This window comes from Coturnix japonica, chromosome 20 (genome assembly GCF_001577835.2).
Source record: "Coturnix japonica isolate 7356 chromosome 20, Coturnix japonica 2.1, whole genome shotgun sequence".
Taxonomy (NCBI): Eukaryota; Metazoa; Chordata; class Aves; order Galliformes; family Phasianidae; genus Coturnix; species Coturnix japonica.
The window spans coordinates 2730174-2744159 of NC_029535.1; the positions used below are offsets into that span (position 1 = coordinate 2730174).

Below are 13986 nucleotides of genomic sequence, written 5' to 3' on the forward strand. Positions count from 1 at the left end.
CTTACTGTTAGCTGTGTTTGCAAAAGAGGAGCCTCTTAAGTTCCTGGCTTTGTTACTCTGTTTGGAGCTGGCAGTGTTTCTACTTTGAGGTCTCCTCAAAGACCCGAATTCCCAGAAAAGGGACATATCTGGACACAGTCATTTTTTATAATTATTGCAGCCTTTAACTTGCCCCGCTCTTCCCTGAGTGCTGATCCTCAGTGATTTGTCAAATTCCAGCAGGGGCTGCCATCCTCCCTGCCCTGCTTGAGCCTCCTGCCCAGTGGCACAGCCTCAGCTCACACTGCTCCCTGGAGCCTCCATAGACAGCCCCAGGTGCAGGCGGCCCTATGGGATGGATGTGGAGATGCCATGTACCTCCAGTGAGCCTTTCCCATTGCTCACCACACCCGGTGCCCTCTGCTCTTCCTGGAGCAGATGCCACTCGCTCCAAGGGCTTTCCTTATTCTCTCCTGTTTGGTGACATAGTGCTCCTACTGCTGGGGTGACGTGGGTTTGTGCACGATGAGTTACTGGGAGGGACAGCCAGACTCACAGGCTGGCATCGCTACATTTATTTGACTCCATAATATATTAAAAAGCTGTGGGGTTTTCTTTCTTGAAGTTCCATGTGCACTGCATGTCTCTTAAGTGTGATAATTGTGATTTTCGGGATATTTTCTCATTGTTTTGTTTCTAATGAGGGAAAACTGACCTCGATTTCTCCCCTCTTCAAAATACCCTAAAGGAAGCTAGCCAAGAAGCAGAAGGAGACTCAGACCAGCACACAGAGAGAGATGGGTCCCGTGGCCGCTTCAGACAAGGCCTCAACCAAACTCAGCGCTGTTCACAATGAAGAAGCTTTCTCTTCCAGCTGCCAAGATGTTAATGGATTCAGTAAGTTTAACTTGCTTGCAATGGATATGTCCCCTTTGGAGAGCTCGGGGTTCTTGAAAGGACCTATTCCTATGGGCACATCAATGAGAAGCTGGGAGTGGCAGTGAGAGGGTTCGTTGCAAAAGCTTGATAGAAATCAGTTGTTGAAATGCTTCTAACACTGCCCCTATTTTAACTCTCAGCTGGGTGGGGAGCATTCCTTCTCACTCTAAATCTACCAAGAAATAATTTATAAGGTCTTTTAGTAATTGCATCAGACATTCAAAGGCATTTGTTCATTTGTTCTCCTGCATCAGTTTCTCCTTTGTGAGTTGATGAGTAAAATCATTTAGCTGACGTTTAGGATGGAAATATTGTTTCCTGTATGGCATTTTGATGAAAGAGAACAGTCTCATGGTTAGAAATGGAAAGACAGCATTTCTTCTTTTGTCTGTGTCCTCAGTTTATTCTTCCTTAAAACTAATGGTAGTTAATAACTGTAAACCCTTCAGACCTCTGTAGCTGGAAGACTGTGGGCAAAGCAGCACCAAGTTACCCTTTAGCCTCTCTAGATCCAGGTCGAGTGCATGGTGGGACTGCATGGTGGATTTGTAAACCTTTTCGTATTAAATAAATTTTAACTTAGACACTCTGGGAATGTCACTCCTTCTTTTGACACTTACCCTGTAGACCAGAGGGTTCAGCTCTGAAAGCAAAATGCAACTTAGAATTCTGGTATTTCTTAACATCTTTAGTGATGTTTTTCCCTTCTAATCACTAACAAGGAATTACCTATGATTTAAGAAAAGAACAACAAACCCTTTCTTTATAACCTCAGATTGATCGGGACAGGCTGAGTGAATTTTTCTTTTCCCTCTGTCTGTAGGTCATGTCAAATTCCATCTGCATGCATTGCCGCTGTCACTCTATGTAACATACCTGTGAGATGGATAAGTAGGTGTTTGGGACCATCAAGGCTAGCAGTGAACACTTCTCTCTGATATTAAATTGACTTGACTCCAGATCTAATTTTCTCAGGTGCTGAGTGGCCGTGCCTCCTAAAGAAGAAAGCACGAGTTGTCAGTGCCTGGTATCTTTGAAAGACAGGATAGCAAAGGGCAGCATTGTAACAGGCAGCCTAGAAACAGCAAAGGTAGTTTGTATGAAATGCGTGAGGAAAACAAAGTTTTTCACTCTTCTTCAGAATCTGGATTTTTAAAACTTTTTTTTTTGTGGGGTTTTTTTTTCGCCAACCAGAAAATAGAAGAGTCTGTAATGTGACCTCATTTCTTTCCTTGATATTTTGAGAGACTAATTAAAACAGCTGAGTCATTTGCTTGAAATAGCAACTATAGGAAATGTTATATCTGGTTTTGTTACAGAAGCAAACCTTCAGGTTTTCTTCGTTCTTTTAATCAGTGAGTCCTTTGCATGTCTGACATCACTGCAGATTTTATCACCACCTGCCTCTGTAGCGCAGCCTGATTTAAGTCATGGGCTGATTCTTTCATTGTTTTTCCCCTCCTCTTTATATCCATGAGCAATAATCACTGGTAAGCCTTCATGATTTCTCCACGTGTTTTTTTTTCTGCCAAGTCCAGGATGCTGAGGTGTTGGAGGTAAGTTCTGTCGTGTGCAAGAGTGTGCACGTGCCGATGCCAGAATGTTATGGGTTTGCAGCTGATCATATAGTCAGGGGGAAAAAAAGAAAAGAAAAAGAGTAAAAGCCTTTTTTTAAAGAAAAAAATTATTTTAATGGAGTTTAATACTTAGAGGTTTTTATATGGGCCTGCTCCTACTTTTGAATAACATAATTGGATTACTTTGTAACTTTCCTGCTAACTAATAACACTTTTATGGGGGCTATTCAGCCCAGCTTTTGAAGTCAGCTCTCTCTAAGTAAGAGTCAAATTCCATCTTAAATGTTCCTTCTACCTTACAACAGAAAATAGTGCTCATGAATATCTCAGGATAGGCGCTCATCCTCTCCCTCTTGACCTCAGGTATGAGAGTATGGGGAGTCTGAGTTAGCTGTAGCAGTGACTGGGAAGTACCCCTGCCCTCTGCTGTTAGTCAAAATGCTTATTCCTTCACCAGCTGCCACCTCATTGCTTCAGAGGGAATGTCTTTGGAAATGTTCAGTATCACCTCTTGCAAATGGTGCTGTCCATAAATTCATGCCCTGTTGGCCATGTGCAGATCTGAAGTCTGTGGCTTGATAGAAGTGTTCGTTGTCAATCTTAATTGTGTCTGGAACATCTCTAGCCTCTGGGTGCAGGCTGGCTGGATTGAGAGCAGCCCTGAGGAGAATAATGACTTGGGGATGTTGGTTGATGGGAGACTCAGCATGTACTGCATCAGCATTGGGGGGGAGGTTGGATTGGAGGCCTGGTTGGATTGGCCCTGGGTACCCTGAGCTAGGGGGATAGGGGAGCATCCAGCCCACAGCAGGGAAGGCTGGGGTACTATAAGGGCCTTCCAACCCAAACCATTCTGTAATTCTGTGATGCTCTGCTGGAGCAGGGAGTCTCTTTATCCCCCTTTCCATCCCAGAATGATAGTTGTTATACAGGAGAGATTCTCACTGATACTTAAACAAGTTTAAACTGCAGAAATTTTATGGACTCAGGCCCCTGTCTCTGCCACAATGTACGATTTTCTCAGATGCAGTCTTTATATGCATACATACACATATATATTTATCTTAAATCTCTTACAAGAAAATGCTGATATTTGCAGTATTTGAGACTGCTCCTTGTCTTTCAGGAAAGAAGTGTCATTTTCCTCTGAGTGGCACAGCATGGCCACATGCAGACACTGACTCAGTGCAGGGTTGTTGTGGAGAGAGGTGACAAATGGGAGGCAAGGAATGCATAAAATTGTCCCACAGTATCTGTGCACAGACCAGAAAGGTGTGCAAGGGGTTGTTATTGCACATATATTCTGTGCAGTTTGTTAGCCCATCTGTGTGATAAGAGAAGCAGCATCTCAGCAATGATGTGCTGCTACATGGTGCACGGAGGAGATGGCTTTCCAAAGGAGTGACATTGGTACAGTCCAGGTGCATAGCCTTAACATTACAGGCAGAGGCACGGTGTGAAGGTGCCTTTAAGGATGCTTTTAAGGAACTGAGATTTGCACTAGTAAGTGGTATTGTTACTATGCTCTTACTAGCAAAAATAAGGAGATACAAAGAAGATTTCCTTGGTACTCAGGTTGTTAATGATCATCTTTAATCAAGATCCATCTAAATTCATACCTCTTTGTATCCTGCATGCTTTTGTGATGAAATGCAAAGGTCTTACAGATTTGCCATAGGTCAAAATAGGCAGGTGCATCAAGATCTCACTGTTATTGCCTCTCCACAGATGATCTTCACTTTTGGGAAGGATGTACTCTAAGCATCTGTAGGGTCATGACTGTGAGACATATATCCTGTGTATAGAGAATTGGAAATCAAGTTCGTGTCTTTGATGTGAAGTCCTCTCTGGAGGTGTGTCTGTGACTTGCACACACTGGTGCTGTTGGGTACACAGAACTGTGCGTGCATCTCTCCTACAACAGCCACCTGGCTGACTTTGAGAGTGAGCTCTCTGAAAGTCTGAATTCACCTCCCTATCTCACACATATGGTTCATTTCAGAAACCCTTGTTGGTGACATTCATAATCAGATTCACCGATGGAAGTGATGTGTCTACTTGTAGATGGTCAAGTAATTTATAGTTGGCAATTCCTGGAAAACCTTTGGCCCAATGCACTTTTGTACTCCCAAATTTCAGGAAATTGGAGGACTTACAGTGTGACTCTGGCCAAACAAAGTATTCTTGATAGTGCTTATCTTACACTGTAAAAGTGGCCACATGCCAAGTGTGATACAGAGAAGGTCTTATTTAGGCTAAATAACAAGGAAGAAGGTGGAAGAGGTCCCTCATGAGAGATGCATTAAGGCAGACTAAGCTATGAGAAATTGCATTATCTTAATGTGTTTTCAAATGGTCAAAGTCTGAAAATGTAGCAGAAGAATGCAAAACTGGAGCAGGTTCATTATAAGTTGATTATAAACTGCTTAGGAGGTAATTCTGAAGACTTTATGAAACTCCGTAGGATAGTGCCTTCTTTCATTCACTCCACAGAAGAACTTGAAATTTATGAGTGGTGTTTTTTTTTGTTGTTTTTTTTTTTCTAGAGCTACAAAAATTGCTTCTGAAATTACTTTGATGTATACTGACTTTTATCTACTTCTACTGGATTATGGAATTCTTTTTCCTGTGTTTATCTATTGTCATCTTTCTGATGTACTGAGATTTGTATTAGCTTGTTTCCCAACATTTTGAGGAGGAGATAAATGTCTGTAAGTCTTAAGAGTGAATGCAGAATGATAACAAAAGAATATACATTCAGAAATGATGGATTCTCGTAAGCATGTACATGTGTGCTATTGTGGATATAAACCAATCTCGTACATTTGCTAGTAAGCAAAGATTCTGCTGTGAAGATGTGGAGCCCTGCCTCCTTTCCATTAATATTTGATCAATATGGGAGTTATTTGTGGATTTGTTCCAGAGAAAGCTAACGCTTTAAATGGGAGAAAGTAGGGATGTGTGTCCTGCTAAAAGAACCCATCTCACAGGGGAAAAGATTATAGGATTTGCTATTAAGTGTTCTGCATTGAAGAACAATTCCCTTCTTATTTTGTATGGTTTTAACAAAAAAATTGCTACCCTGCTTGTGTATTTTTGTGGTACATTGTGCTTAGCAGGCTATTTTACTGTTAATAATGCATCTTACTCGCTATAGTTTGTATTTTGGTTGTTGTTTTCAAGTATCTTTTGCTTAGATGTTCCTTTGGTTTAAAGAAAAAAGAGGTTTGTAGAATATAGTCCTATATGTTAGGAACACACTGATTTACAGTAACTATAATAGCATATTTGGGGTCTGGACTGCTTATATTAAAGAAAATCCATCACGATGACATTGTAATAAATGTAATATGCATGTTGAGATGAAAAATATAATTCATTCTGATAAGCCTTGTATATCCCATATTACTGTGTTCTTTGAGGAACATTCTCCCTGTTCTTTCTCTCTCTTAATATATGTCTAAAGTCTTTTCCTTATGTCTTTCCTACCTAGCATCACCCTCTCCTTGTTCATTTTCTGTCCAAAGCAAAACCCTTCAGAGCAAATCTCTGTTGAATTCCTACTACTCAGGTACTAGTGCCAGACTTTTCTTTCTTTTCTAAATCTTCTTTTGTGCATTTCCCAATCTGACCTATAGACTGAATCTGCTGACTATGAGATGAAGCTAACCTTGTTTTTCATTTTTTGTAACTCTTTTTCTTTTCCCTACTGATCTTCTGTTGATTTGCAATGACCTGTGTCGTGTGGGTGAACGGAATTCCATCTCAAAGTATCATCAGACACAGTTCCATCGACCACGCTGTTAGGTAAGACAGGTATGGTGCACTTACTTCATTGGAGAGAAATCATGCTCATTGCATCTTGCAAATAACCTATTAATGCTGTTATGTGGCTGGGCTTCAAAATCATGATTAATCCTGTGATCATGTACTATGTTAATTGCAAAGTCTTTGGTTTCATTCATGCTCTATTATCACTATTAATTGATTGTATTGATTTGTTGAGGAAAAGACAGCTCAACATATACGGATGTATATGGAAATCAGAGGGTAGGTTTGGGAATTGGGCCCACCACGTTTAGCTTTGCTAAGAGTTAAATGCTAAATGTTGCAGCAGTCTGGTATATATGTGACATGGTAATGAAAAAGCAGCTGCTGAGAGATGAAGGCTGTGCTGTGGCTGCTGGTAACTTTAGAGGGAGATGGTTGTGTGCTGCGGTGTGTGCAGCCCCTCGCTTTTGGGTCTTTAAAAGTATGTTAGTACAGTAAGTTAACAGAGAGAACAAAATTGACAGGAACTGTAAGCTGATAAAAAGAAGTTATTCAGAAACTTACTGGAGGTATACCCTTGAAAGTGAGTAATAACAGCCTACAACTTCGGGCTCTCCCTGGAGGATGCTGCCTGCGTGTGGAATTTGAAGAAGGCAATTCCTCTGCTATGAATCAGGAAGATGATATGTAGTTGATCAGAATCTAACCAGTGGTATTTATGAAACCTGTCATTTTGGATTATCTACAGTAAATGTTCAGTTCCAGACACAGTAATCTACCATGTCTGCTTTAAACATTACTCTGGGCACACTGAAGGCCTATAGTTAGACCAGGAAGAAATTACAACCAAGCACTTAAGTGCCTTGGCTTGCAGACTAACAGCCAGAGGGGCTTGCAGGGACTGCCACAATACATACATTTATCCTGCTGTATATCAACGTGCCTGATGGTGACGAATAAGCCCTTTTTTGATGTGATGGAGAAGGAGTCTTCCTTTCCAGAAGGTTTCTCTTTGTTTCCCAGAGACTCGTTGCCAACAGGAAAGTCAGGAGGTGGATTTATCTTTTCACTGTGCTTTAGAAACAGTGCCCAGAAGAGGTCAAACTGCTCTCAACGATGCTCAGCACCTGTGAAAATGGGGACCCAAATCTGAGGGAGGTGTTACTACCCCTGTGTCCAGAGAACAAGCTGCACAGTTCTGACACTGAAGCTCAAGGAGTAATAGGGCCAACCTGTGCCTCTCACAGGACAAAGAAAAAGCCAGGAAAAAAAAAAAGCTCTGAAAGCTTTTAAAACCCCACATTTAGAGAGGAAAAATAAAAAACAAAGTTGGGAATTAACGTAGTCTTGTCCTTATGTATTCAAAACTATACATATGCAAAACTCTTTAAAACTGAGCATCTACTAACCATTATCTCTAAGCTGAGTAAGGACTGATATCCTTGTCTTACACAGAAGAACACAGAGCATTTTGAGACCTGATTTACAGACTGCTCAGCCCTAAGTTGCACCTGCACTGAGCAGCCACAGGTGCTGCAAAACAGCTCCTAGCACCAGAGAAACTTCTATCTTTTGAGCTGTAGACAAATGGAAAGCCTGACGTTCTGAGCTTAGTCAGATTGACCAGACATTGGGTGATGCTGTATGAGCAAAATAAGTTTGATTTTTGATGTTTATTAATTCCTGGGAAAGAAAAAGATCTCAAAAAGGGCATCAGTCATCTCACCACCAATATCTGACTCTGGCACCACCTGTGCTTCAGTGCTATTTGTTCCCATCTGTTATGCCTTCTGCTAATAAATGTTGTATATCTGCCATGCTAGATGACTCCCTGAGCTCGACTGTGACATGATTTCTTGATAGATACAGGGGATTGTTTTGTTGTTGTGCTTGACTTACTTTTCTTATGTAATGCATGTTTTTAGCTCTGTAATTTAACTTAGAGATGTTGATTCCAAGACTTAATGGCCTTCACAAGCACCTTTGCTGGGGAAGAGAATATTTAATACTAGCAAGTAAAGGAGTCTGTTTCCCTGTTTTTAGTATTTCAGTAAGGTTCATGTTGTGTAACTGAAGTCTGAAGGGGAGATGGTACCACATTACGGGTTGTTTGTGGAGAAGATGTGCATGGCAGTCAAAGTCATTCAGCAAGTGATATCAGTGCAGGCTCCTAGGAGAGCCAGCACACCTTTCCCTTGCATCCATTGCCAGTAGCTCTTCAGCTACAGAGTTGCTCTGTTATGCAGGCAGGTCTGCCTCTTTTCACATAGGTTTGGCAAAATCCCCACATCAGAAGAGCTGCACAGTGATGTGTGTATCCAGTACTCCCAGTTTTTAGCCCAAATCACCAAAGCAGCTTTTTCCTACATTTATAGCAGGCTTTTCCTGTGTGCTGATGGAAAAAAATAATTGTGTTCAGTAGTTTTATTAAGTTTAAAATGCGCTTTATGAAGTATTTACCAAGATATCCTTAAAAAAATCTCTTTAAACCTAGAGAAAATGATTTATTCAGCCGTATGGCTTCTGTATAGCCTTTGAAATGAACAATGTATGCTCTGCTCTGTCAAAACTGATCTCAGAAGGCTTTTTGTTAAGGAACTTGCCTTTTATAGCTTAGTTGATATCATTAGGCAAATGATGTTTTGACTTTGCTTTGCTATACCACTGATTATATTGTATGTAGCATATTATAGCTGGATATTTACCATATAATCAAGCCTTGTTGCACTCAAAAAGCAAATTAATTTTACCAGGTGCCACCTTATTTATCTCTAGTGAAAGGAGAAGAGTTATTAGCCATCCTGTAGTCAGCCTTGGAAGACGTCAAACAATTGGCAACCCTTGCTCTAGCAGAGACACTGAGCCTACATGTAATAAAATCCATCACAAACACAGCTCAAAATATTATTTATTTTTTCCTAAGGATATTAAAGCAAAACTTTTGAGATTAACTCTGGGTATTCAAGGCTCACATCGGAGCAACATTGCTTTCAGTTGCTTGAGGCGTAAGTTAGTTTTCTAATCTGAAGGCAGCATCACTGTACGTGTCTAGATGTCTGTCTTGCAGACTACCAAAGCCTTTTGTTTGTAGAACAAGATAACTTCTGTAACATAATCTGAAGTTTCCATCCCAAAAGCTGCCCTGGGTAGGCAGGCCCTCTCCCAGGAGCAGAGGTTGCATGGGGCTGCACACAGCTGTTTATAGGCTGGGGCTCTCAGTTTCTCAGCTGCTCTTCACCTCATCGACATCTATAGAAAAAAAAATGTATGATTTTTTTCTTTGGAGGGAGACATTTATTTTAGTTGTCTGGGAAGCAACAAAAGTCTATAATAGAAGGTATTGTTGCAGCAGGTGAGCAATATTATCTTGCCCTCAGGGTTACCCACCAAATGGGGAAAGATGTCACCTCCTTGGCCTCTGCGTGGGCTTTTCTCAGCACGTGGTGCTCCTCTGTGTTTCTCTTGGCAGAGTAGGACCTCACAGTTAACTTCAAGTTTATGATTACTTCTCCAGCAAAGCAGAGAGTCACAGAAGTACCGTCTCATAGGCAGGGAGAACTTGGGAATATTAAAAGTGTAGTTGACATTGCTAAATTTGATTATCTGCATTTCCACTCCCAAATAGATACACTGAGATGCCTGAAGAGCTCCACAATCAAGCAAGTTATGTGTGAGCCAGTGAGCTGCTGATTTCCCATTTTCCACAACATTTCAGGGCATTCCATGAACTATTTGACTGATAATGAAAGTGCCAGCTTCCGGAAATCAAAATATCTACATTGGCAACGGGTGTCTTAGCATGGGGACAAAGCACATTGTGCTAACGAGGGCTAACAAGTGAGGTGACAAAATATTTTGCTGTTGCAGCTGCTAGTATTAGAAAAGAGCCTATTACGAACAGTGGGTTTCCAGCAGCACACAGAATATCTGTTTTGTTTATGGCTGCACAAAAAGGACTTTGGAAAATTGGAGATGGCTGTAGGAAGGAACTGGGGTCCTGAATGCTCAGCCCAAATGAGGCTTCAGAAGAGCTCAGTTGATTTACCTTATCAAAGAGAAATTGGAGAATTGATTTGATCAGTGCCTGCGTAGGTCAAAATTTCAAATACTCAGAGGGCTCCTTAATCTAACAGGGGGTATAATAAGATTCAGTGTCTGGAAACTGAAGTTTAACAAAATTAAATTGCAATTAAGAAGTGTTTAGACAGCAAGGGTAATTAACCATTGGCACAACTTTTGGGGTCAGGATGAATCACCATCTCTTGAAATCTTCAGATTTGGATTATTTTTTGACACTAGTCTGTTTTTGGCATGAAGTCAGACGTGGTGGTTTGTGTTCTTACCAAGAAAATGAGAATGTATGACTAGAAATAAGGAGGGCATATGAAATATAATACTAGAAGCCTGATTCATAGTCTGAGTATTTACTAGTTTCTGTGAATTATTTCATGTGTCTTTCGAAAGAATTCTTTTAATTCATCTCCTCATCTCATTGAAAACTCAGGAAAGGCACAAGTGCTCCAGAAGCACCAGCTTCAGTGTCATCCCCACTCAGAGAAAACAGGGTGGGGGTGGTTTGAAATGGGGGCAGACAGGATGGACTATGGTAAATTTCTGTGACTTGCCATTTGTGCAGCAGTATTGAGCACAATGTGGGGTGGTTGAGGGGCTGGTGGTCCTGTTGCCTTATTCAGTAACCAGAAGGCACAGGTACCTTCTATTGCTGCAACCAGCAGAAAGGCAATGCAGAAAAAGCAAAAGAAAAGCAACTGTTTGAAGCCTCCTTGGTTGACTGTCCCAGTGAGAGATGGATTTGCTGCTGCTTCCCCTCCTGCATTCCAGATTTCCCACAATTGTTGTGAACTGCACATCTTGAAAGAAGGGGCAGTGCCTTGCCTGAGCGCCTCATTAACCATGCTTAGGTTCCAACTTGTGGTGTGATTACACCAGGAAGGAACAATATGTTTCTGGAATTGGGCTTTATTAGCAGAACATATGAACACTAGGCTCGCCTCATACGTAGCAATTTATCTCCATAAGAGCTCCTCTGATCTCTTCCTTGCCCCGAATAAGATGCTTGTGGAAAGAACTGGCAGCCCTCCCAAGCTGGTGCAGATCTCAGGCTGTGGTTTTCTATTGGGCAGTGCCACCTGGGATGTGTTTGTCACAGAAATCCAATGGAGGTGATGTTCCCTGTGTCAGCTCTGTGTGCTCTCAGGTTGAGAGCAGGATAACTCAGATTGTGTGACATGCAGTGTTTTTTTTAGGAGAAAGACTTGGCTGGGTGAGAGGTGGTGCTGCAAGAGCTGCTTCCATTGTCAGTAGAGTCTGTATTTCTGTCTGACCAAAGAGACCAGAAGCACAGCTGTCACCATAAACTTAAAGGCTGGAATCAGACTCTTTGCTGCTGGGCTTCATGTATTTCCAGTCTAGTTTGAAGGAAGTTGTTCTGGACAGAGGACTGTTTTCACCTCTCACTTGGATACTACTGAGAGTAGAGACCCAAAAATACCAGAATTAAGGAACTTGAAAAAGTGAGAAATCAGTGATATCCTGCAAAGGAGTTAATCTGAGCTCTGCTTTACAAATAGGCTGGGCTCTGCATGTGCCCTGACTATTAGCACTAGTACCGCATGTACATTTTAAGTCTCCCTCTTGAATAGAGATGTAGTAATGTCTTTTAATTGGGGCTGATAAAAATGTGGCACTACTTGTAGGTTCTTTAGAGAAGCCATTTGTGAAATTGGGTTTGTATTAAACCTAATGATGGAAAATTAAGCATAGTACGTCTGTCGGAAATGGTCCACGATAAAAATCTTCTTCTCCCCATTACAGGAGGTTAATAGGGAACAGGGGAGGAAAAGATGCGCTGGGAAAGCGAATCCAACCAGGGGAATTAATAAGCCTTGAAATTCCCTCTGTTCGGAGTTCTCACACTATCATTAGTCGGAGCATTAGGGATGATTATATAAATGCTTTGGATGTTACTCTTCCTTAAGTCCCAAATTTATTCATGTTTTGTATGTGAAGGTTGTTTTACTGGAGCCATAGGTCTGTAAATCTTGGGCTGTCCAAGGAATGTGACTGTTTATGAGAATCTTGGCTTGAGAAGTCTTTAAATCCAGTAGCCTCATCTTCAGAGCGAATGATCGATGTGATGGCCATTTATTTTAAAAGCAGCAGGACATGTTCAGCATCTCTGATAATTCAAGCATCAGACTCATCTATCTATATCTGTATCTGTATGTATATCTAATGTTCTATATGTATATCATCTGTATCTATGTGTTGTAGAGATAATTTGCCCCATGGCAGTGCATCCACTGCAGTCATTCCTTTCTCCTCATAGTCCTCCAGAACAGAGCATATGCCTGTCTTGATAACTTACCTCCAGTATAACAGTTAACCAGCTAGAACATAATTTGTCAAGTTTTGTCATGTCATTGTTTTGTCGTTTGCTGAATCTAATGCCCTAATCTGTCTGCTCCTGCCCAGTTTTGGAATGAGGGACAGAGCAGGGATCCCGACTGCTTATGAGCAAGACTTTGCAGTGGTTTCTCAAGGATAGCAATGTTTACAGTAACTCTGGCCATATTTCTGTCTCTCAGAAATCACCCTGAAATTGCAACTTGATTCATTTACTTTTTATCCCTCCTAAAACATGACTGTACTATTGCTGACAAGGAATAGTGTTTGGGCTCTTTCTCAGTCTGTGTTCTGTATGAAATGAGCCTGGTGTGTGCAATCTTCAATTTGTTCCTTTCTTTTTTTCTTCATTTTCTTTTGAGCAATGGAAGAAGGGTATATTTTCAGTTCGTTAACTTTTGGGGGAAGATCAGGAAGAATCCATGCAGGCTGTTAAGGCCTGTATGTACTAAGGAACCCAAAACCCATCAGGAAACACTGCTGTGCAGTGTGGGTGCTGGAACTCTGGCACAGGGACCAGAGAGGTGTTGGGTGTCCTTGGAGATCCCCAAAAGTCAATGGGATGTGGTGCTGGGCAGCAGTGCTGGGTGGCCCTGCTGGGGCAGAGTGGGACCAAAGGGACCCAGAGTGCCTCCAACCTCAATCAACCTGGAGTCTGTGATCTTAGATATCTGTAACCATAAGAAAGAATTGTGATAGATAAACCCCTAAACTGTTCATCTAATCTGAGTTTCTCCTGTTAAGAATAAACATTTTGGTAGTCTTTGCTATGGTTACTTAAGTTTATGTCAGTTCAACAGGAAGATTTGCTGTCTTTGGAGTTTTGCTAGAGGATATAAGAGATTGCAATTCCAACTCTGTGGTGATAGAGGTTTTTAAAATATTTCTTTCAGAAAGAACTATATCTATTAAGAATACATATCTAAATGTTAGGATTTTGCATGCAAGCTAATTGTTTCTGTACTTCTTTCTGCCTAACCTTATGGTTTTGCAGTTTGGAATATATTTTAGGCTTGAATCTGCAGAGCGTTTTAATTGGCCTCTAACCTCCTGTGTGGCTATTCTGAAATGCTGATGGTTTGTTTGCTGTTAACTTGGGCCCTTTTCACTCATCTCATTCTGTACGCCCCAAATCTTGCTTGAATATCTCCCTCATCTGTGTGTATCTTATGGTCCTGTTCCTTGCAGGTTTGTGAAGGAAGGTATGTAATGCCAGTGGGATCATTATGCAGAGCTCACACTACGTTTGCTGTTTCACTGTATGTGCTGCACCCTCATGCCTGATGGGCTGTTC

At 41.4% G+C, this 13986-nt stretch overlaps 1 protein-coding gene across 1 annotated transcript in view; it reads left to right on the forward strand.

The window, feature by feature from the left end:
* The window catches only part of PTPRT (protein tyrosine phosphatase receptor type T), a 143008-nt gene that overhangs the window by 90781 nt on the left and 38241 nt on the right, over positions 1–13986 (forward strand). Inside the window, 3 exon segments of the mRNA XM_015881395.1 lie at positions 728–876; positions 5989–6066; positions 6267–6311. Coding sequence (XP_015736881.1) covers positions 728–876; positions 5989–6066; positions 6267–6311 — 272 coding nt within the window.